Source organism: Saimiri boliviensis, chromosome 1 (assembly GCF_048565385.1).
Source record: "Saimiri boliviensis isolate mSaiBol1 chromosome 1, mSaiBol1.pri, whole genome shotgun sequence".
NCBI classification, from domain to species: Eukaryota; Metazoa; Chordata; class Mammalia; order Primates; family Cebidae; genus Saimiri; species Saimiri boliviensis.
In genome coordinates this window covers 9,206,758-9,231,138 of record NC_133449.1, presented here as the reverse complement: position 1 = coordinate 9,231,138, position 24,381 = coordinate 9,206,758, and the positions used below count along the sequence as shown (strand labels likewise).

General features: G+C 40.8%; 1 protein-coding gene and 1 pseudogene across 6 annotated transcripts in view; both read left to right on the top strand.

The window, feature by feature from the left end:
* Positions 1-24,381, top strand: part of ADAM17 (ADAM metallopeptidase domain 17) — a 70,408-nt gene that overhangs the window by 21,939 nt on the left and 24,088 nt on the right. For 3 of the 6 annotated variants that reach the window (XM_003927223.4, XM_074393803.1, XM_074393787.1), the window contains 6 exons: positions 5,456-5,624; positions 6,993-7,126; positions 11,583-11,672; positions 13,638-13,751; positions 16,839-16,983; positions 17,096-17,184. In XM_003927223.4, coding sequence (XP_003927272.1) covers positions 5,456-5,624; positions 6,993-7,126; positions 11,583-11,672; positions 13,638-13,751; positions 16,839-16,983; positions 17,096-17,184 — 741 coding nt within the window. Of the gene's footprint in view, positions 1-20; positions 1,015-5,455; positions 5,625-6,972; positions 7,127-11,582; positions 11,673-13,632; positions 13,752-16,838; positions 16,984-17,095; positions 17,185-24,381 lie in introns of those variants that run through there. The other 3 variants (XM_074393797.1, XM_039479326.2, XM_074393808.1) reach the window with 3 other exon arrangements.
* LOC120362302 (small nucleolar RNA U13) lies at positions 283-364 on the top strand (annotated as a pseudogene).

The window sequence follows — 24,381 nt, the reverse complement described above, 5'->3', positions numbered from 1 at the left end:
TAGCTGGGACTGCAGGCGTGTGCCACCATGCTCGGCTAATTTTTGTATGTTTTTTTGTTTTTGAGAAAAAGTCTCACTCTGTCACCCAGGCTGGAGTGCAGTGTCATGGTCTCAGCTTACTTCAACCTCTGCCTCCTGGGTTCAAGCGATTCTCCTGCCTTAGCCTCTTGAGTAGCTGGGACTACAGGCACATGCCACTACACTCAGCTAATTTTTTTATTGCAAAAATGATTTCTTACTTATAACAGTGATTTTCATACTCTTTATTATATAATTTTTTTGATACCTTTGTAGTTCATAAGTGTGATATGAGATGTGCCACTCTAGAACCTTGTTACAATGTTAGCACATTACCAGTCTGACATGAAAAAAATAATTCTTTACCCTTACCTTGATGTAAAAATCATTGTTCATCTGCACTAAGATCTTAGGTGTATAAGTGAGTGTGAAGAAATATATATATCTTATTTTTAACATGTCATCATTAAATATTTTTTTTATGACAGAGTCTTACTCTGTTAACCAGGCTGAAGTTTAGTGGCGCCATCATAGCACATTGCAGCCTTGATCTCCTGGGCTCAAACAATCTCTCTCTTCAGCCTCCTGTGTAGCTGGGACTACAGGTGCATGCCATCATGCCCAACTAATGTGTTAGATTTTTGTAGAGAGTATCAAATTTTTGATGAGGTCTCACTGTGTTGCCTAGGCTGGTCTCAAATGCCTGGCCATAAGCAATCCTCCCGCCTTGGCCTCCCAAAGTGCTGGGTGTGAGCCACTGTGCCCAGCCATTAAATATTCTAAACCATCATTGACTTTACCATAGCTTACTATTTATATAAATAAACCCAAGTTAAACTTGCATAGTGAGATAATTTTTTCTGCAACTTTTATTTATTTGAAATGGAGTCTTGCTCTCTTGCCCAGGCTGCAGTGCAGTGGTGTGATCTCAGCTCACCGCAACCTCTGCCGTCTGGATTTAAGCAGTTCTACCGCCTCAAGTCGCTGGGATTACAGGCATGTACCACCACACCCAGCTAATTTTTTTTTTTTTTTTGAGACGGAGTCTCCCTCTGTTGCCCAGGCTGGAGTGCAGTGGCACTATCTTGGCCCATTGCAACCTCCACCCCCCAAATTCAAGCATTTCTCCTGCCTGAGCCTCCCAAGTAGCTGGGATTACAGGTGTGCACCATGGCACCTGGCTAGTTTTTGTATTTTTAGTAGAGACAGGGTTTCTGTGTTGGCCAGGCTGGTCTTGAATTCCTGGTCTCAGGTGATCTACTCACCTTGGCCTCCCAAAGTGCTGGGATTACAGGCATGAGCTGCTGCGCCTGGCCTAAGTTTTGTATTTTTAGTAGAGGTGGGGTTTCACCATGTTGGCTAGGCTGGTCTTGAACTCCTGATCTTGTAATCTGCCCACTTCAGTTCCTCAGAGTGCTGGGATGACAGGCGTGAGCCACCGTGCTCAGCCTCCCCCAACTTTTAGTTTTCAAAATGTTAAGCTGGTGCGGTAGCTCATGCTTGTCATCCCAGTACTTTGGGAAGCTGAGGTGGGCAGATCACTTTAGGCCAGGAGTTTGAGACCAGCCTGGCCAACGTGTTGAAACCGCGTCTCTACTAAAAATACAAAAATTATCTGGGCTTGGTGGCTTGTGCCTGAAATCCCAGCTGCTCGGGAGGCTGAGGCAGAATAGCTTGAACCTGAGAGACAGAGGTTGCAGTGAGCTGAGATTGTTCTACTGCACTCCAGCCTGGGCGACAGAGCGAAACTCTGTCTCAAAAAAACAAAAGAAAAGAAAATGTTTAAATGTACAGAAAGATTAAAAAATTACCCTGTAGCCCTTAAACAAGTGCTAACATAATATGATGTTTCCTCTTTTTTCCCCCAAAACATATGAAAATCATTTGCAAACATCATGAGACTTCACACCTAAATATTTCTGTATGCGTCCCTAGGAATAAAGGGACTCTTTTATAAAGCTGTGATGAAAGTAACATACCTGAGGAAATGAAAAGAATTCTACAGTATTATCTAATAATCAAGCCATGGTCAAAATCTCTAGTCATCCTCAAAATATCCTTCGTAGATTTTTTTTCGCTTTCCAGTCCTGGATCCAATCAAGTCTTCTGCCTTTTAGTCAGTTATTTATCAAATTATTTTTTTCCATCAACTTACTAGTAATAATGGTAATAGGCTTAGCTTTTATTTATTTATTTATTTATTTATTTTTGAGACGGAGTTTTGGCTCTTTGTTACCCAGGCTGGAGTGCAATGGCGCGATCTCGGCTCACCGCAACCTCCGCCTCCTGGGCTCAGGCAATTCTCCTGCCTTAGCCTCCTGAGTAGCTGGGATTACAGGCACGCGCCACCATGCCCAGCTAGTTTTTTGTATTTTTAGTAGAGACGGGGTTTCACCATGTTGACCAGGATGGTCTCGATGTCTCGACCTCGTGATCCACCCGCCTCGGCCTCCCAAAGTGCTGGGATTACAGGCTTGAGCCACCGCGCCCAGCCAGGCTTAGCTTTTATTAATAACAACCACTTTTCTTTTGAAATCTTTTTTGTTTTGTTTTTTTTTTTTTTTTTTTTTTGAGACGGAGTTTCGCTCTTGTTACCCAGGCTGGAGTGCAATGGCACGATCTCGGCTCACCGCAACCTCCGCCTCCTGGGTTCAGGCAATTCTCCTGCCTCAGCCTCCCGAGTCGCTGGGACTACAGGCACGTGCCACCATGCCCAGCTGATTTTTTGTATTTTTAGTAGAGACGGGGTTTCACCATGTTGACCAGGATGGTCTCGATCTCCTGACCTCGTGATCCACCCGCCTCGGCCTTCCAAAGTGCTGGGATTACAGGCTTGAGCCACCGTGCCCGGCCTGAAATCTTAATATAAAACTAGATTTATTATCTACATAATCTTCAAGTCAGGTATTATCACTGCTTTACCTAATGAGGGAAGTAATGCTCAGGGCACTTGTCCAAGGCACATAGTGAGGTAAGGTTGAGGTTTGAACTCAGCTATCTCTGATCCCAAAGTTAACTGTCTTTCTATGCTAGACTGGCTATACTAGGAAACAGTGTCAACTTAGAAATGTTTGATCCAAAGAAAAAAATTTTCACTTCTATATATAGGCTAAATAAACTTTACTAAATATGGAAGATTCCTGTAGCCCAGGAGTTGGGTTAATTAACTTTCGAGGCCTCTGCCCGCCCTGAAATTCTGTAACCATTGTTACATCTACCTCATACGTGAATTACCAAAGATGTGTATGTAGATAATATTTAACAGTTTTATTGAGATATAATTCACATACTATATTATTCACCCACTTAATATACACAGTTTTGTAGTTTTTTTTTTGTGTGTGTATATGTGTGTGTGTGTGTGTGTGTGTATATTCACACACACACACACACACACAAACACATACACACACACACTGCACTCCAGCCTGGGTGACAAATGAGACTCTGTCTCGAATGTGTGTGTGTGTGTGTGTGTGTGTGATACATATATATTCACCACAACTTCTGCCTCCTGAGTTCAAGTGATTCTCCTGCCTCTGCTTCCCGAGTAGCTGGGATTACAGGCACCCACTACCATGCCCGGCTAATTTTTGTATTTCAGTAGAGATGGGGTTTTACCATGTTGGTCAGGTTGGTCTTGAATTCCTTGCCTCAAGTTATCCACCCACCTTGGCCTCCCAAAGTGCTGAGATTACAAGTGTGAGCCACTGCGCCTGGCAGTTTTTCGTATATTGATGGAGTTGTGCAAACACCACCACATTCAATTTTAGAACATTTTCATGACCTGAAAAGGAATGCTGTATTTTTTAGCCATACATCCCCCTTCCTTCCTAACTACTATCTGTTTAGATTTGCCTATTTGGGTCATCTTATATAAATGGAATTATATAATATGTAGCTTTTTGTGTGTGGCTTTTTTTTTAAAATTTTTTTTGAGATAGAGTCTTGATGTATCATCCAGGCTGGAGTGCAATGGTGCAGTTTCAGCTCACTGCACCCTCCGCCTCCCAGGTTCAGCTGATTCTATTGCCTCAGCCTCCCCAGTAGTTGGGATTACAGGTGCCTGCCACCATGCCTGAATTTTGAATTTTTTTAGTAGAGAGGGAGTTTTACTATGTTGGACAGGCTGGTCTCAAACTCCTGATCTCAAGTGACTCGCCTGTCTTGGCCTCCCAAAGTGCTGGGATTACAGACATGAGCCACAGTACCCGGCCTGTGTGTGGCTTCTTCTAGAATGTTTCCAAGGTTCATCCATGTTGTATCTGTATCTTATTTATTTTTATTGCAGAATAATATTCCATTGTATGGATAGACTGCATTTTGTTTATTCATTGATTAGTTGTTGATGGACATTTGGATTATTTCCACTTTTTAGCTATGATTTACAATATTGCTTATGTTTTCATTTCTCTTGGTTATATACTAGGAGCAGAATTGCTGGATCATATGATAATTCTACTTTTAACCTTTGAGGACCTGCCAGACTGTTTTCTAAAGTGGCTGTACCATTTTACATTCTCATCAGCATATATGAGGGTTCTGGATTTCTCTATATCTTCACTAGTATTTGTCTTTGATTATAGTCATCCTAGTGGGTATCCAGGGGTGTCTCATTGTGGGTTTTTTTTTTTGCCCATTGGGGTTTTGATTTGCCTTTCCCTGATGGAGATAAATATGTTTTTTGTGTATCTCCCATAAACTGCCTGGTTCTGATGAGACAGTGTTCTTACAGAGAATAATTTTGCTTTGAAACAAAACAAACAAACAAACAAACAAAACAAACATCCTTTTGACTTGGGTAACCTTTGGAGTATGTTAATTGTGATTTACTCTGGCCTTATAACATTGTAAGTGGAGATTTTTTTTTACAAACTGCATTCCCTGAAACCAGTAATAAGGTTCAGACCTATTGTTGCAAGTTCTCCGTTTCATTTTATGTAAATATGTTTGTGTTTTTGTGTGTGGATAAAACCCAGCATGGCAAAAAGTTGTCAAACACCTAAGTATTTAGAAAGCTAAAATGAAAATGCTACATGAACAGAAACTTTGTCTGATTATCATTGCTATAGCACCATCACCTATAACAGTGCCAGTGTACAGTAGATATTACAGAATATTTTTTAATGAATGAATGGAAAATGATAGGCATATTTATCTTATGCATCCTCTAAAAGATTTCATTACATGTGCAAAGTATGTAAGGCTTTATTTATATATAGATAAAATAATCAGAGTGTATAATCTATGTATTTACTTACCAGCATAGAAACTCCATATGATAAAAATTGAGATTATTTATTGTTAATAACATGACTTACCAGTTTGCTTAACCTAGAAATAAGTGTTGTCTAAGAATAAGCAAAGAATGTTGGAAGAATTTACTGTTTAGGAATTGTTATTTTTTTATCTCAGTCATATATATTTTCTGTTTTAGCCACTTTGGAGATTTGTTAATGACACCAAAGACAAAAGAATGTTAGTTTATAAATCTGAAGATATCAAGAATGTTTCACGTTTGCAGTCTCCAAAAGTGTGTGGTTATTTAAAAGTGGATAATGAAGAGTTGCTCCCAAAAGGGTTAATCGACAGAGAACCACCTGAAGGTAAGGCTTAAAGGTATTATATCAAATAGAAAACAAACATTACAATTGACTTCAATAGGGGTGGTTGTTAACTGATAAAAAATAACATGTTTATCAAGTAAGTATAGTATTTGGCATGAAAATAAGGGTTTTGTTCCTGAAATTTTCAAGTTCTTTTGTCTATAACGGAAGAGTTGAAAAGTCTTGAAAATAATGAGAACAACAAAGATTAGACTTTAAAAAAGATATGGAAAAGGGAAATGGAATGATCTGAGGGAAAGTATTCTTGCAGGCATTTAGAAATGATAATATGATGGAAAGACAATCTTTAGAGTTTATAAGAAATTAATTAGTAGCAGGAGTATTCTAAATAGACTGTCCCAAGGTGGTTAACGTTCTTGTATTCAGCAGAATACAAAAATTAGCCAAGAGTGGTGGCATGCACCTGTAATACCAGCTACTCGGGAGGCTGAGGCAGGTGAATCGCTTAAACCTAGGAGTCAGAGGTTACAGTGAGCCAAGATCATGCTGCTGCTGCAAAAATATTTTAAAACAACAACAACAAAAAACCTAACCAGAGGTGTTTTGGGTAGAGAAACTCCAAGATGATTATGTTTTTTAAATGATTCTAAGTAGACTGTCCCAAGATGGTTAACCTTCTTGCATTCAGCAGAATACACTTTTTGTATTTTTTAGTAGAGACGGGGTTTCACCATGTTGGCCAGGCTGGTCTCAAACTTCTGACCTCGGCCGGGCGCGGTGGCTCACGCCTGTAATCCCAGCACTTTGGGAGGCCGAGGCGGGTGGATCACGAGGTCAAGAGATTGAGACCATCCTGGTCAACATGGTGAAACCCCATCTCTACTAAAAATACAAAAAATTAGCTGGGCATGGTGGCGCGTGCCTGTAATCCCAGCTACTCAGGAGGCTGAGGCAGGAGAATTGCCTGAACCCAGGAGGTGGAGGTTGCGGTGAGCCGAGATCGCGCCATTGCACTCGAGCCTGGGTAACAAGAGTGAAACTCCGTCTCAAAAAAAAAAAAAAAAAAAACAAAAACTTCTGACCTCAAGTGATCCGCCCACCTCGGCCTCCCAGAGTGCTGGGATTACAGGCGTGAGCCACTGCACCCGGCCAGCACTTTTTTAAGTTTCTGTGTTTTAAAAATTAAGAAGGTACTTGTCTTTGGTTTTGAATTCTACAGTGTTTAAATTTCTTATTACTTTTCACTTTTCTGTCTTCCTCCAAATTGTTTTTTTGTTGTTCAAGATTCTTTAATGATATTAAGTTCACATAATGTTTGTGTCAAAAATACATTAGATTTAAAATGTTACCATAAAACTCCCTGTTTTGGTGAATTTTGATTTAATAGTGCATACAAATTCATATTAGAGCTTGTTCATCGGGTGAAGAGAAGAGCTGTCCCAGATCCCATGAAGAACACATGTAAATTATTGGTGGTAGCAGATCATCGCTTCTACAGATACATGGGTAGAGGGGAAGAGAGTACAACGACAAATTACTTAGTAAGTATTTGATATTGTATAAGGTAGTTGGAAAAAATGTTTGTGTGAGTGGATAAATTCCATGAAACTTAATGAAACCAGATCTGTTCCAGATACTCTGTTATTTCCCTAAAATATTTGAGGGATATTCTCTGAGGTTTTTATATTACTGTATGGAAATTATAGTTTCAAATTTATGACAACCCATTTTGCCCTTGAACTGAATTTTCTGCATCTTAGAATTTATGCAAATAGGGTTTGGGAGAGGTTATAATATAGTCCTTCTTCTTGATACAAGTGAGCTCTTTAAAAACATCACTGCTATGCCGGGCGCGGTGGCTCAAGCCTGTAATCTCAGCACTTTGGGAGGCCGAGGCGGGTGGATCACGAGGTCGAGAGATCAAGACCATCTGGTCAACATGGTGAAACCCCGTCTCAACTAAAAATACAAAAAATTACCTGGGCATGGTGGCACGTGCCTGTAATCCCAGCTACTCAGGAGGCTGAGGCAGGAGAATTGCCTGAACCCAGGAGATGGGGTTGCAGTGAGCCGAGATCGCGCCATTGCACTCCAGCCTGGGTAACAAGCGAAACTCCGTCTCAAAAAAAAAACAAAAAACAAAACAAAAAAATCACTGCTATGATGGCAGTGAATCTGTGGTGTCACATGTGAATGTAAAAATATGTATTTGCATGAACACATTTATCTTTTGCTTTTATGTATATTTCAGAGAGGAAGGTGAGTTTTGTTTGTCATGTTAAATAACTAATCATTGGACTTCACTTCAAATAGGTGGGACTTTCATGGTCATACTAACTCTAGGCCACAGAAGTGAAGGAAAGATTTAAGAAGTGATGATACCAGATTTTTAAGCATGAACTGTTACGACTTTAAAAAATCAGGGGAATCATTTTTCGTTGACATTTTTTGCTAATGTGACCTCATTTTTCATGATTACTTGGCATTGACCAAAACGTTGTTTGTTATTGAGAGAATAATGGAGAATGCAGCTATTCATGAAGCAAGAAGAGGCTGGTGCAGTAAAGATGTCTTTCTCATTGCCTTGCTTTTCCTGTTCTGTTCATTTTATTCATACTCTCCCTCATCCTTTTTTCCCTTCCCTTCCATGTCAAATGAAAAAAATTTTTTTTTTTTTTTTTTTTTTTTTGATGCAGAGTCTCACTGTGTCACCCAGGCTGGAGTGCAGTAGCGCAATCTGAGCTCACTGCAACCCCTACCTCCTGGGTTTGAGCAATTCTCCTGCCTCAGACTCATAAGTAGCTGGAATTACAGGCATGAGCCACAGTGCCAAGCCCCATATCAAGTGAGTTTATTATGAGGCTAGTAAGAGTCACTGTGATTCTTTTTTTTTTTTGAGATGGAGTTTCGCTCTTGTTACCCAGGCTGTAGTGCAACGGCACGATCTCGGCTCACCGCAACCTCCGCCTCCTGGGTTCAGGCAATTCTCCTGCCTCAGCCTCCTGAGTAGCTGGGATTACAGGCACGTGCCACCATGCCCAGCTAATGTTTTGTATTTTTAGTAGAGATGGGGTTTCACCATGTTGACCAGGATGGTCTCGATCTCTTGACATCATGATCCACCTGCCTCAGCCTCCCAAAGTGCCGGGATTACAGACGTCAGCCACCGTGCCCGGCCCTGTGATTCTTGTTTCTAAGTAAGAGAGATTCTTACTTAAAAAAGCTTCCCTTGGCCGGGCATGGTAGCTCATGCTTGTAATCCCAGCACTTTGGGAGGCCAAGGTGGGCGGATCTCGAGGTCAGGAGATTGAGACCATCCTGGCTAACACAGTGAAACCCCGCCTCTACTAAAAATACAAAAAATTAGCTAGGCATGGTGGTGTGCGCCTGTAGTCCCAACGACTTAGGAGGCTGAGGCAGGAGAATCACTTGAAACCAGGAAGTAGAGGTTGCAGTGAGCTGAGATCGCAAAAGAGCAAGACTCCATCTCAAAAAAATAAAAGCTTCTCTCTTAATCTGGATTTTGTATTAAGGGGTTCATCTTATTTTACTTCTTTGTTCACTGCACTACAAATATGAATATAATGAGAGATCTAGTCTTAAAAATTGTATTTTTTTACAATTTCTTAGACATAACTTGTTTCACAGTTGCTGGAACAAACCTCATCAACCCAGTTTTTGAACAGTAGGATTTTCTCTTTGAGAAAAAGATAGGTAATTAGCATTTTATTCTTTCTTGTGTTGTTTGCCTTCATAACTACACTGTCCCTTTTTCTCCAGTTTTCCCAAATCAGAGAACAAAAGAAGGAGGATTGCTGAAATGAACCTTGTTCTTTCTGTCTTCTTACCCATTCCTCAGTGCTGAACTTTTTGGGATGAGAGTGGGGGAATAGGGTTGGCAGTTGTCTGTCACAGCCTCTTACTTGTTTCTGGGGAAGGCATTTGAGGTACTTGCCAAGAGACAGAGTGAAGATGGAATTCTTTTTAGAAAGGAATACAGTTGACCCAGGAACAGTGCAGGGAGTTAGAAGACTGACCTTCCTTCTGCAGTCAAAAATCCTCATTAATTTTTTTTTAAGGCTTTGTTGCCCAGGCTGGAGTGCAGTGATGAAATCATAGCTCACTGCAGCCTCTGTTGCCCAGGCCAAAGCAGTCTTCCCACCTCAGCGTCATGGGTTGCTGCGACAACAGGTGTTCACCATCCTTCCTGGCTAACTTTTTGATTTTTAGTAGAGATGGAGACTTGCCCAGGATGGTCTCAAACTTCTGAGCTTAAGCACTTCTGCTTTAGCCTCCCAAAGTTTTGGAATTACAGGCATGAGCCACTGTGCCTAGCCCTTGTATAACTTTGTCCAAAAAATTAACTACTAATAGTCTACTGTTGACCAAAAGCCTTACCAATAAAATAAGTCGATTAATGCATATTTTTTTGTATGTATTATTACTGTGTTCTTACAATCAAGTAAGCTAGAGAAAGGAAAATGTTACAATGAAAATTATAAGGGGTCACTTGCACAGTGGCTCCTACCTATAATCCCAGCACTTTGGGAGGCCAAGGCAAGAGGATCTCTTGAAGCCAGGAGTTTTAGATCAGCTTGGGCAACAAAACAAGATCGCACCTCAAAAAAAAAAAAAAAAAAAAAAAGCTGGGCATGGTGGTATGTGCCTATAGCCTTCTGTCACTCAGGAGGCTAAGGTGAGAGGATCGCTTGAGCCCAGAAATTCAGGATATAGTGAATCATGATCATGCTGCTGTACTATACCCCTGGTAACAGAGCAAGACCCTGTCTCAAAAAAACACCCTGTTACCCAAAAAAAAAAAAAAAAAAAAAAATTATAAGAGGAAGTACATTTACTATTCACTAAGTGGAAGTGGATAATGGTCTTCATCCTTGTTGTTTTCATATTGAGTAGACTGAGGAGGAAGAGGGAAGGGTTGGTCGTATTGTCTCGGGTGACAGAGGCTCAAGGAAATCCACATATAAGTGGACACTTGAAGTTCAAATCTGTATTGTTCAAGGGTCAACTGTATTTCAGGTATATTGATTGACTTTAAAATTTTATTTTTGGGCCGGGCGCAGTGGCTCAAGTCTGTAATCCCAGCACTTTGGGAGGCCGAGGCGGGTGGATCACGAGGTCGAGAGATGGAGACCATCCTGGTCAACATGGTGAAACCCCGTCTCTACTAAAAATACAAAAAACTAGCTGGGCGTGGTGGCGCGTGCCTGTAATCCCAGCTACTCAGGAGGCTGAGGCAGGAGAATTGCCTGAACCCAGGAGGCGGAGGTTGCGGTGAGCCGAGATCGCGCCATTGCACTCCAGCCTGGGCAACAAGAGTGAAACTCCGTATCAAAAAAAAAAAAAAAAAAAAAAAAAAATTTATTTTTATTGTGGCTAGAATGGTAGTTTTTAAAAAAGCCTATTGTCGTTTTGGTTCCATGTGCAATTGAGCACTGAAATTTAGGTTAAACTGGACCATTGTTTTATTCTGGTAACAGCACTTTAAGTTTGGGGCCAAGGGCTGGGAATACTTTTGTACAGTAACATCTTTTTTTGAGATGGAGTTTTGCTGTTGTTACCCAGGCTGGAGTGCAATGGCGCGATCTTGGCTCACCGCAACCTCCGCCTCCTGGGTTCAGGCAATTCTCCTGCCTCAGCCTCCTGAATAGCTGGGATTACAAGCACGCGCCACCATGCCCAGCTAATTTTTTGTATTTTTAGTAGAGACAGGGTTTCACCACATTGACCAGGATGGTCTCGATCTCTCAACCTTGTGATCCACCCGCCTCGGCCTCCGAAAGTGCTGGGATTACAGGCTTGAGCCACTGCGCCTGTCGTACAGTAACATCTTAATGCTAATTTTTGTGAAAGTAGAATCTTTTGCAGTGGCATTTTCTCTAAAGTGAGATTTTTTTCCCCCATAGATTTTATATTGCATTGCGAAGAGAGGTAGAGCCACATAATGTGTTTTTTTTTTTATTTTTTAAATATTCACAGATAGAGCTAATTGACAGAGTTGATGACATCTACCGGAACACTTCATGGGATAATGCGGGTTTTAAAGGCTACGGAATACAGATTGAGCAGGTATTTATCAACAGATATGGCTTATATTACTCTCTTAAGTTATGTGATGTAAATATTTGTCACTTGTATTCAAAACCCAAAAACTTGTTCTTAACAATAATTGTAAATAAGTATTCTCAAATGCCAGTGATTTTTTTCTGATGAATTGTGCAGTATTTTTGATGTTAATTATTTCTAGATTGTGAAGTTTTCTGTCCTTAGTCTCTCTTTAGGTAGAAAGCCTTTTATGCTGCTACGCTTTGTTCCTTCTTTGAATTCATGGCCTTTTTATTCTCTGTAGTTTTTTTTTCCCCTTCTGATGATGCTTAAGTCTTTAGTTAAAACTCTGACACATATCATTGACTCTTTAGTCAGAATAATTTGCTAAAAAATACTGTGTACCTTTGCAAGGCAGTATTTATATATTCAGAACCTTTAGGTTCTTTCCCCTCAAATATCTCCTTCTGATTCCTTGTAATCTGTACTAGAGTATGTCTAGCAATGTTATATTAATGTGATCTTAATAACAGCTCATAGTAAAAGTTATTTCAAATTGCTAAGACTAATTAAAAAGACTATACTAACATGGAGTATTGCTTTGGGCAGAGAGACATTTTGATACGTAAATTATATAAATTGTTATATCAATTTTTTCCAGGCTTTTTGTAGTAAACCATATTTTTATAAGTTCTATAGTATAGAATTTAGAGGGTTTTTATTAAAAGAAAATTTTTTTGAAATCATTCACCATGTTTATAAATGTTAAACTTTGATAATACTTGTATGAAACTAAGAATTCTTTTTCCCTTTTCATTGTCATTTACTATTTTGCATTTTCTTTTTAAGTTATTATTTGAATAGGTAACATATACACAGTACAAAAACCAGTGAAAAGTAAGTCTCTGCGGCCTGTTTATTGTCAAACCAGTTCCTTTCCCCAAAGACATTCATGTCACTAGTTTCATATGTATCTTTCTAGAGATGTTGTATGCATGTATAGCATATGTATATGTCTGTATTTGACACAATGGTGTTATGCAGTACACTTTTACACTTTGCTTTTTCATTTCACAGTATGTTGAAGAGTATTTCATGTTCATGTATCTAAAGCTGCCTTGCTTGTTTTATTATAAATAGCTGCATCATGTTTGAGTTTTAGGGAACCTGTAAATTAAGTTTCTTTTTGCTTTAGGCGTTTGGAACTAATTGAAGAATACAGGAGTAATATAGGAGATTAAAACATGAACTTCTTTATATCTGATGAAGAATGGGTTGGAGGATGTGGTTTAGATGTGCATCATGGTGGCCTTCTAAGTAGTTCTATCTCAGATTTGACTTTGACCACCCAACACTGAAACTGCAGAGCCCACCCCAGTAAGCTTACCACATGGTGGCAGAGGAGACCAGAATGAGCCTTCTCTGCAGGCAGGCAGGCAGGGAAGGAGAGACACACAGAAACTCTTAGCTGAGCATGGTTTCCCTCTTTTTTTTTTTTTTTTAATCTCAAACTCACTAATGGGAGCCTTTGTTACTTTTTTTTTTTTTTTCCTTCTTAGCAGGCTTAATATGAATTTGTCTGAAATGCACGTATAAGGAGAAGCCTCTATTCTTAGTCTTTTATTCCTTTGATGCACAAAGTGATGTATATTTTATTATTCTTTCCTAAATTATTGACATATTGTAATAAATATTTTAGGCTCCTATAACCCAAGTTCTTATTTTTTCAGAATAAATACGGAGGGTATGAAAATTTAGGAGTACACTTACAACATTATAAATAATTCATTGACATACATGTTTTCCATACCATACGCTTCTCTGTTTGTTTCAAACATTGAATATTAGAACTGAAGAATTTATGAATTTTGATTTAAAAAATTTTTTTTCTAGAATGATTGTTTTTTTGAACAGATAAAATAATGCAGTATTCAGAATCTTCTGACTTACTTTGGAAGTGTTCTAAGTGTATTATCTCTTTAAGTATAGATTCGCATTCTCAAGTCTCCACAAGAGGTAAAACCTGGTGAAAAGCACTACAATATGGCAAAAAGTTACCCAAATGAAGAAAAGGATGCTTGGGATGTGAAGATGTTGCTAGAGGTAGGTCATGAAATCTTGGATATATGGTGCTAACGCCACTTTGTGATTTCTGATATGTGGATTGTTTGTGCATTAATGAAGGAGAATGTTAGAAAAGATGGAAATCCAGAAGTAGTCTCCCCTGCTGATCCAACTGTAACCCCATCCTGTGTAGGACAGACAACAAATAACAAAAACACTGAGAAGGAAAAACGCTATAAAGCAATGCTTCTTAACCTTCATATCTTTGAGGATCTAATGAGGAAATCAGTGGATCTTCTCTAGAAAATAACGTGGGTACTCAATATATAGAGTTTTTGCACACTGTTTTGTTAGTTCTGCACACTTAGCTCAGATCTCTCTGAAGCTTATCAATTTATCCTTTAGGGCACTAATTATCAAACAGGTTATGAACATGTATTGGACAGTAGCCATATAGCTTGGAGATCTGAAAGTTCTCTACAGGAATTAAAAATTTTTGTTTTTGGCCGGGCGCGGTGGCTCCGGCCTGTAATCCCAGCACTTTGGGAGGCTGAGGCGGGTGGATCACGAGGTCAAGAGATCGAGACCATCCTGGTCAACGTGGTGAAATCCCGTCTCTACTAAAAATACAAAACATTAGCTGGGCATGGTGGCGTGTGCCTGTAATCCCAGCTACTTAGGAGGCTGAGGCAGGAGAATTGCCTGAACCCAGGAGGCGGAGGTTGCGGTGAGTGGAGATTGCGCCATTGCACTCCAGCCTGGGTAACAAGAGCGAAACTCTGCCTCAAAAAAAAAAAAAAAAAAAAAAATGTTTTTATTCTGATGATGAGTTTAAGATGGCTAACTTAGTCATTTTATGTCATTTGGAGTCTTGCCGTATAACAGGATACTGCCATGTGATTCCAGTGTCTTGATTTTGTGTGTGCTATTACTTTGGTGTAGAATGACCTTCTATGAAGCGATAGTTTTTATCTTTTAATATGTTGGTAAGTGTATTAGTTTCCTGTTGTTGCTTTAACAAATAATCACAAGTTGAGCAACTTAGAACAAAACTTACTTGTCTCATAGTTTGCATGGACTGGTCCAGGTATGGTGTGACTCATCTGGATTCTCTGTTTAGGGTCTCGTGAGGCTGAAATCAAGTTTTCAAAGCTTGAATAGAAGTAAAAGATATTATAACTCTTCATCCAGGTGGAGAAGCATAATGTGTAGCACCTGTGTGGTACTCATTCATACCTTGTCTAATTTGATCTGCTGAGCAGCCTGAGAGGTTGATTGAGACAGCATCATTGTTGTGAAGAGGCTCAGCAAGTACGTTTGTTTATTCCAGCTGCCATGACAAAGCAGCACAGGCTGAGGCACTGCAACAACAGAGATTTGGTTTCTTACAGTTCTGGACGCTGGAAGTCTAAAATCAAGGTGCTGGCAGGGTTAATTTCTTCTGAGGCCACTCTTCTTGGGGTGTAGATGCTGTCTTCTCCCTGTGTTCTCATACTGTCCTTCCCTCAGTGTGTGTTTATGTTCTGATCTTCTTTTTCTTTCTTTCTTTCTTTTTTTTTTTTTTTTTAAAAAAAAGATGGGGTTTCACCATGTTGGTCAGGCTGGTCTTGAACTCCCGACCTCAGGTGATCCACCCACCTTGGCCTCTAAAGTGCTTGGATTACAGGCGTGAGCCACCATGCTGGCCTGTTCTGATCTCCTTATCAGGACACCAGCCATATTGGATTAAGGCCCACCCATATGACCTTATTTTACCTTAATTCCTTCCTTAAGGGCTCTGTTTCCAAATACAATCACATTCTGGGGTACTGTTGAGGGTTAGGACTTCAACATTTGAATTTTGCAGCCAGTAACAGAAAGATCAAATGACTTGTCTGGTTAGTCATACGACTGGTAATGGCAGAGGTGGAATTGAGCATAGATCTCCTGACTCCTAGAACAACTGAACCACTGCACCTGTCTGCTTTTCTGTGAGCCTCCAGACAGCCCATGGCAGGGAGGAACCAAAAAGAATGACTTGTGTTAACAGGTGCTCCTCTCCAGTTTTCTTCCCTAAGGCTACTAGAATATTCTTAGAAGCCTTACTCTTTTACCACAGAACTATCAGAATCCCCATGCGACCACACTTCATTCCTCGTACAGGACTCTCTGGCCTCTCATTTAAAGCATTTTAGAAATCGAGGGTTTTGGCCAGGCATGGTGGTTCATGCCTATAATCCCAGCACTTTGGGAGGCTGAGGCTGGTGGATCACTTGAGCCCAGGAGTTCAAGACTAGCTTGGGCAACATGGTGTACAAAAAATACAAAAATTAGCCAGGCATGGTGACGCCTGCCTTTGGTACCAGCTACTTGGGAGGCTGAGGTGGGAGGTTTACTTGAGCCTGGGAGGTCGAGGCTGCTGTGAGCCGTGATTGCGCCACTGCATGCCATCCTGGGTGACACAGCGAGACCCTATTTCAAACAAATAATAATAATTAATAAAACCCAAAAAATCAAGATTTTTAAACTTGGAGACCCTGGATGATTATGGTAGAGGTTTTTAAAGTAATGTATGAAGCCCTTTTAAATTAAGGAAAAAAAAATCCTCTCAAACCTGCAGTGCTGATTTAAACGGATTTAAAATCTTTATTTTAGTAACATAAAACTGAGTACATATGCTTTTCTGTAAGTGTATATTTACATTAATGACTATTATGAAGCTCAAAAAAGTTTAAAATTAAAATTTCTATAAAACAAATTGAATCCTTGAAATACTTGAGAGGGATCTGTTTTGGTCTGGGGTGCTGCAGTCCCTCTTACCGAATTGGAGCATCTCTAGTGCCGGGCTGTATGTCTTCAGAACAGCCCTCAAAGGAATAGTGAGTTAGTTCTAAACAGCTGGAACAAGCTTCTGGGCTCTTCCCTTTTGTGCCTTTTTCCGGATGACAGTGTCTGCCTCTCACCTGTGAGGTCGAGAAGCACTTCAGGGAAAGGGCAACGCACTGCACGGGGTTGTGATTGCTGGTGCTGAGCTGCGAGCCATCATGGTTCTGTTCTGGAATGTTTAGTTGATTTACATTACATCTTTTAGTTTGATGTAATTGTTAATCAAATTAAGAATGCTTTTTTTTTTTTTGTCTTTCAAAGCAATTCAGCTTTGATATAGCTGAGGAAGCATCTAAAGTTTGCTTGGCACACCTTTTCACATACCAAGATTTTGATATGGGAACTCTTGGATTAGCTTATGTTGGCTCTCCCAGAGCAAACAGCCATGGAGGCGTTTGTCCAAAGGGTAAGTTTTTTTGTTTCTTGTGTGAATATGATGCTGGGATTATACACTGATTGGATTATATTATAATTCTGTATTTAATAAGCAGTTTATCTCTGTTTCATTTTGACTTTAGCTTATTATAGCCCAACTGGGAAGAAAAATATCTATTTGAATAGTGGTTTGACCAGCACAAAGAATTATGGTAAAACCATCCTTACAAAGGTATGTCCTTTTATTTTTAAAAGAATAGTGTTAGAGTTTATTGTAGTAGAACCTCAGTTATATATTTACGTAGCTTTTTTTTTTTTTTTTACCCCTGAGACAGTCTTGCTCTGTCACCCAGGCTGAAAGGCAGTGGCGTGATCTTGGCTCACTGCAATCTCTGCCTCCCAGGTTCAAGTCATTCTCCTGCCTCAGCCTCCTGAGTAGCTAGGATTACAGGCGTGCGCCACCACGCCTGGTTAATTTTTGTATTTTTAGTAGAGACGGGGTTTCACCATGTTGGCTAGGATGGTCTCGAACTCCTGACCTCATGATTTGCTTGCCTTGGCCTCCTGAAGTGTTGGGATTACAGGCATGAGCCCCTGCGCCCGGCTATGTAGGTGTTTTTTTTTTAAATGTAATATATACTGCTTTTTTATTTCTGCCTAAATAAAATTTATGTATTTTTGTGGACTATATGAAAAAGTATAAAAACAAAATTAAAATGGCCTGTCAGCCTTCTTTTGAAACATGTGAGGACTGCTGCTTTTCTTGAGCCCTTCCTTCCTGGAGCCCTCTGACTTGCAGCTCCTGTTAGAGCTCCCTGTCTCCTAGTCCTGTGGTGCAGCTGTCATTCAAGGCATCCTAAACCTTCTTATTTCCAGAACCCCATGGTCTCCCTCTTTTTCAGTGCCATCATTTTGGTGTAGTGTAGCTTGCAGGAACTTCCTAAGAAAAGGTACATGACCTGCAAGTTGTTGGGATTTTACATATCTGAAAATGTCTTTATTCCAGTCTTAAGTCTGATTGATAATTTTGGCTGAGTATATTCTCAGTTCTCATGTTCTCTATGGTCTTCTGTGCATATTGCTTTTAAAGGGTCGGAAGTCATTTTGAGTTCGTATCTTTGTATGTCACCTGTTTTTTTCTCTGGAAGGTCTTAAGATTTTGTTTTTCTCCAGCTCTGTCTGTTAAAATGTGTTTGACTACAAATAACAGAAAATTAAATAAGCAGTGGTTTATATAAGGGGTTTATTTGTCTCAGTCAACAAGAAGTTCAGGGATAGCATTTTCTGGGTGGTACAGCAACTGAGGTGCCCTCAGGGACTCAAGAGTGAGCAGGAGGCCTTTGTTCTCATGTATGTCAGTCACCTCACGATTGTAAGATGGCTCTGTTCTGTGCTGGAGAAAGGAGGAGAAGGAGAACATGGCTAGCCTAATCTGGCCCTTCTAAAAAGCTTCTCTGGAAGCCCCATCCTGGCTTTTGTTTACATCTTACTGGACAGCACTAGGTCACATGGCTGCCGTTTTCCTCAATGGAACGTGGAAAGGTAGCTATTTTAGCTGAGTATATTGCTGCCCTGAGCAAAGTTAGGGCTCATTAAGTAAGAAAGAAGGAGTGAGTAGATATTGGTAGGAAATACTAGGATCTGATATACTAATTTTTAATTTTATTGTTTTTGAGACAGAGTCTTGCTCTGTGGCCCAGGCTGGAGTGCAGTAGCACCATCTTGGCTCACTGTAACATCTGCCTCCCGAGTTCAAGCAATTCTCCTGCTTCAGCCTCCTGAGTAGTTGGGATTACAGGCGCCTGCCACCACTCCTAGCTAATTTTTGTATTTTTTTTTAAGTAGAGACACGGTTTCACCCTGTTGGCCAGGCTGGTCTCATGAACCACTGACCTCCAGTGATCTACCCACCTTGGCTTCCCAAAGTGCTGGCTGGTATACTGATATTTTGACTATGATATTATACTTGGTGTATGTTTATACTTGGTGTAGGGTACTGGAAAATATTTGCAAAAGACACATCTGAGAAAAGACTGCTATCTGAAATATACAAAGAGGCCAGGCATGATGGCTCATTCCTATAATTCCAGCACTTTGGGAGGCCAAGGCAGGAGAATCACTTGAGCCCAGGAGTTTGAAACTAACCTGGGCAAGATTGTAGATCCTGTCTCTACAAAACTAAAAAAAAAAAAAACCTTAAACTTCCAAATGTATAAAGAACTCTTAAAACTCAACAATAAGAAAATGAACAACCCAATTTTAAAAAAGACAAAAAAACAGAACAGATACCTTCAAAGATGTTCAGATAGCAGAGAATTATATGAAAAGATGCTCAATGTCATATGTCATTAGGAAATTGCAAATTAACAATGAAGCCGGGTGTAGGGGTACACGCCTGTAGTCCCAGCTGCTCAGAGGCTGAGGTGGGAGGATTGCTTGAGCCCAGGAGTTTGAGACCAGCCTGGGCAACGTTAGTGAGACCCTATCTCTATAAAAAACTTTTTGAGAAACCCAACAACAATGAGCTATTACGGGTAGCTTATTAGAGTGGCTAAAATCCCAAACACTGGTAACACAATTCCAACAAGGCTGTGGAGCAACAGGAATTCTTCATTAATTGCTGGTGGGAATACAAAACGGGGCAGCCACTTTGGAAGACAGTTTGGCAGTTTCTTTCTCTTTTTTTTTTTTCTTTTTTCTTTTCTTTTCTTTTTTTTGAGATGCAGTTTCTTTCTTGTCACCCAGGCTGGAGTGCAGTGGCGCGATCTGGGCTCACTGCCTCCTCTGCCTCCTGGGTTTAAGCAATTCTCCTGTGTCAGCCTCCCAAGTAGCTGGTATTACAGGCATGCATCACCACGCCTGGCTAATCTTTGTATTTTTAGCAGAGTTGGGGCTTCACCATGTTGGCCAGGCTGGTCTCAAACTCTTGACCTCAGGTGATTTGCCTGCCTTGACATCCCAAAGTGGTGGGATTACAGTTGCGAGCCACCACACCTGGCCATAAGAATGTTTATGGCAGGGCCGGGCGCGGTGGCTCAAGCCTGTAATCCCAGCACTTTGGGAGGCCGAGGCGGGTGGATCACGAGGTCAAGAGATCGAGACCATCCTGGTCAACATAGCGAAACCCCGTCTCTACTAAAAATACAAAAAATTAGCTGGGCATGGTGGCACGTGCCTGTAATCCCAGCTACTCAGGAGGCTGAGGCAGGAGAATTGCCTGAACCCAGGAGGCGGAGGTTGCGGTGAGCTGAGATCGTGCCATTGCACTCCAGCCTGGGTAACAAGAGCGAAACTCTGTCTCAAAAAAAAAAAAAAAAAAAAGAATGTTTATGGCAGCTTAATTCATAATTGACAAAACTTGGAAACACTAAGATATCCTTCAGATGGTGAATGGATAAACTGGCACATCCATACAATGAGAAAAAAAAAAAAGCTATCAAGACATGAAGAGACATAGAAGAACCTTAAAAGCATACTACTAAGTGAGATAAGCCAATCTGGAAGGCTACATACTATGTGATTCCAAATATATGACATTTTGGTAAAGATAAAACTATGCAAGCTATAAAACGATCAGTGATTGCCAGGTGTTGGAGGAAGGAGGGATGAATAGGTGGAGGGCGGGAAACTACTCTGTATGATACTTTGTCAGCATAAGACATTATGCATTTGTTGAAACACATAGACTATACAATACAAGCATGAATGCTAACATAAACTATGGACTTTGGGTGATTTAAAAACAGCCACAGCTGGTGGCAGGAGCCTATAGTCCCAGCTACTCAGGAGGCTGAAGTGGGAGGGTCACTTGAAGCCAAGAGTTACAGGCTGTAGTATGATAATTGCATCTGAGTACCCACCACATTTCAGCCTGAGCAACTTCGTGAGACACTCTGATAAAGCAAAAGCAAAAACAAAAACAAAATGTAAAGTAGTATGAGGAAAAAAAAAAAACATTAGTTTTTGGGAACCTTTCAATTTCTAAATTTATTTTTCTTATTGTACTTTGTTTTAGGGAAAAAAAAAAAGTCTCTCAAACTGTTTTTCCTCTGTTCTCACATCAAAACAATCATCATCAACACAGAAGCCTTCTGTGACCAGACTAAAACCCTGCATGTCAAACAGTAGATATCAGCTAGGTGTCCTCCAATGCAATTCAAACACTATACACCCAGAAATAGTGTCAGATCTCACAGCTTGAGGGTCAGTCCCACAAAACTGACCGTTTCCTCCTCCCCACCAGTTATAAGTCTGAGCCTCCAGAACTTCTGACCAACTGGCTTCAAGTTGGAGTTTCCATGACCTCCTCTTTGGGTCCGATTAATTTGCTCAAGTGGCTCACATAACTCAGGGAAATACTTAACTTACATTTATGGGTTTATTACATAGGATATTTTAAAGGATACAAAGAAGCGGGACACGGTGGCTCACGCCTGTAATTCCAGCGCTTTGGGAGGCCGAGGTGGGTAGATCACCTGAAGTCAGGAGTTCGAGACCAGCCTGGCCAACATGGTGCATCCCTGTCTCTGCTGAAAATACAAAAATTAGCCAGGTATGGTGGTGCTCGCCTGTAATCCCAGCTACTCAGGAGGCTGAGGCAGGAAAATCACTTGAACCTGGGAGGTGGAGATTGCAGTCAGCTGAAATTGCGCCACTGCACTCCAGCCTGGGAAACAGGGAGACTTTGCACCAAAAAATAAAAAAACTGAAAAAAAAAAGAAAGGATACAAAGAAATAGCCAGATGAAGAGCCACATAGGGCAAGGTCTGGAAGGGTCCCAAGTACAGGAGCTTCTGTCCTTGTGGAGTTGGGATGTGCCTCCCTCCTGGCACGTGAATGAGTTCTGCACCTTCCTGTCAACCTCCACGTATTCAGAATGCTCTCTGGAAGCTCTCTGAATCCTGTCCTTTGGGATTTTTTGGAGGCTTCGTTACATAAGCATGAATGACAACAGTGTAGAAATGTGATTGGACAAAATGGGTATGTTCTCATACTAATAGACTTAATGGGGGGAACATCCAAGGCCGGTCCAGATTCTCCTTGACCTCTCTGCAGCTTTCCTTCCTCCACAGTAATGGGCAGGACCCTCTCCAGAATGAGAATGAGGATCTTCTGACCCACAATCAGATTAGAGTCCTGCCTTGGAACAGGTAAAAGGAGGACAGGAGAAGGTCAGAGAAAGAGATTTTGTTTCCTGAGGACTGCTTCTGAGCCCCAAAGCACCCAACATTGTAACAGAGGACTGTAACCAGGACTTACAGAGGGTTATAAGCCAGAAACCATGGACAGAAACATACATATGTGTGCATAATATCTCATGCTCCTTTACTTTTTTGGAGTCACAACTTCTTAATAGTTTGATTTCATGACATATTTTCTTTGGTCTTCTGAGATTTTTCTCGTAAAAAACACATAAAGCAGCCGGGCGCGGTGGCTCAAGCCTGTAATCCCAGCACTTTGGGAGGCCGAGGCGGGTGGATCACAACGTCCAGAGATCGAGACCAACCTGGTCAACATGGTGAAACCCCGTCTCTACTAAAAATACAAAAAAAATTAGCTGGGCATGGTGGCGCGTGCCTATAATCCCAGCTACTCAGGAGGCTGAGGCAGGAGAATTGCCTGAACCCAGGAGGCGGAGGTTGCGGTGAGCCGAGATCGTGCCATTGCACTCCAGCCTGGGTAACAAGAGCAAAACTCCGTCTCAAAAAACAAAACAAAACAAAACATAAAGCAAAAAAGAAATTTGATTAGAAGTTTTTTGAGATATTTTTAGAGTCATTAGCAAATCCACTAATGAATTTTCCCAAAGTAGTTAGGAGATAGTTCTCCACATTATACCTTTGGGATTTGAGTGCTTTTGCTAAAAATTTAAGGTTTTTTTCCCCCACTATGGTTTTAATATGAACATGTGGAAAGACTTCTTGTATAGAAAAATAACTTGCAGCTGGGCGCGGTGGCTCAAGCCTGTGTCCCAGCACTTTGGGAGGCCGAGGCGGGTGGATCACAAGGTCAAGAGATCGAGACCATCCTGGTCAACAAGGTGAAACCCCGTCTCTACTAAAAATACAAAAATTAGCTGGGCATGGTTGTGCGTGCCTGTAATCCCAGCTACTCAGGGGGCTGAGGCAGGAGAATTGCCTGAACCCAGGAGGCGGAGTTTGCGGTGAGCCGAGATCGCGCCATTGCACTCCAGCCTGGGTAACAAGAGCGAAACTCCGTCTCAAAAAAAAAGAAAAAAGAAAAAAGAAAAATAACTTGCAAAATATTTTTCCTTAGGTTTTTTTTTTTAAGGTTCCATGGAGTGATTTTTTTTCCTCCCTTAGGAAAAAAGAAATCAGGAATTTTAAGTTTAATATTCTTTTTCTTTCTTCCTTTAAAAAAAAAAAAAGACTCTTGCTCTGTTGCCCAGAATGGGGTTCAGTGTCCTATCTTGGCTCACGGCAACCTCTGCCTCCCAGGTTCAAGTGATTCTCCCACTGCTGCCTCCCAAGTAGCTGAGAATATGGGTGCCCGCCACAATGCCTGGCTAATTTTTGTATTTTTAATAAAGATAGGGTTTCACGATGTTAGCCAGGCTGGTCTTGAACTCCTGACCTAAAGTGATCTGCCGGCCTTGGCTTCCTAAAAGTGATGGAATTACAGGTGTGAGTCACTGTGCCCGGCTTTTAAGTTTGATATTCTTATTTTATTCAGATAAATATGGAAAAAAAAATTTAGGTTTGTTGGCAAAATTTGTTGTTATTCATATAGAAATCATCTGATAATCTGATAGATTAAGTACAGCCCTGCAACTGGATTCTAAATAAACCAAGTCCTCTAGGTCATTAAGATTGTTATTGGACATGAATTCAGTCACTAAGAAAATAAAACTTGTTTTGTTATTCCTCAGTTGTGTTAATTTTCTTTGTTTATTGTGGTTTTTTTTTTTTTTTTTTTTTTTTTTTTTAAGTTGGAGTTTCCTTCTTGTTGCCTAGGCTGGAGTGCAATGGCATGATTTCAGCTCACTGTAATCTCCACCTCCCAGGTTCAAGCAATTCTTCTGCCTCCCAAGTAGCTGGGATTATAGGCACCCACCACCACACCAGGCTAATTTTTTGTATTTTTAGTAGAGATGGGGTTTCACTATGTTGGCCAGGCTGGTCTCGAACTCTTGACCTCAGGTGATCCACCCGCCTTGCCCTCCCAAAGTGCTGGGATTACAGGCGTGAGTCACTATGCCTGGCCATGTTATTTTTTTTTTTACCCCTTGCTTTTTTTTCCTTTCTGCTGAGATGCTTTAGGTTTTCTTTTTCTTTTTCTTTTTTTTTTTTTTTAACTTGACTGACTCATCCTCTGATTGGATGATGCTTTAGGTTTTAATAGGGGTGTGATCGGGCTGAGGGGCATGTGAGGAGGCTTGACAGTTAACTACAGTTAGCTATTGCATTTA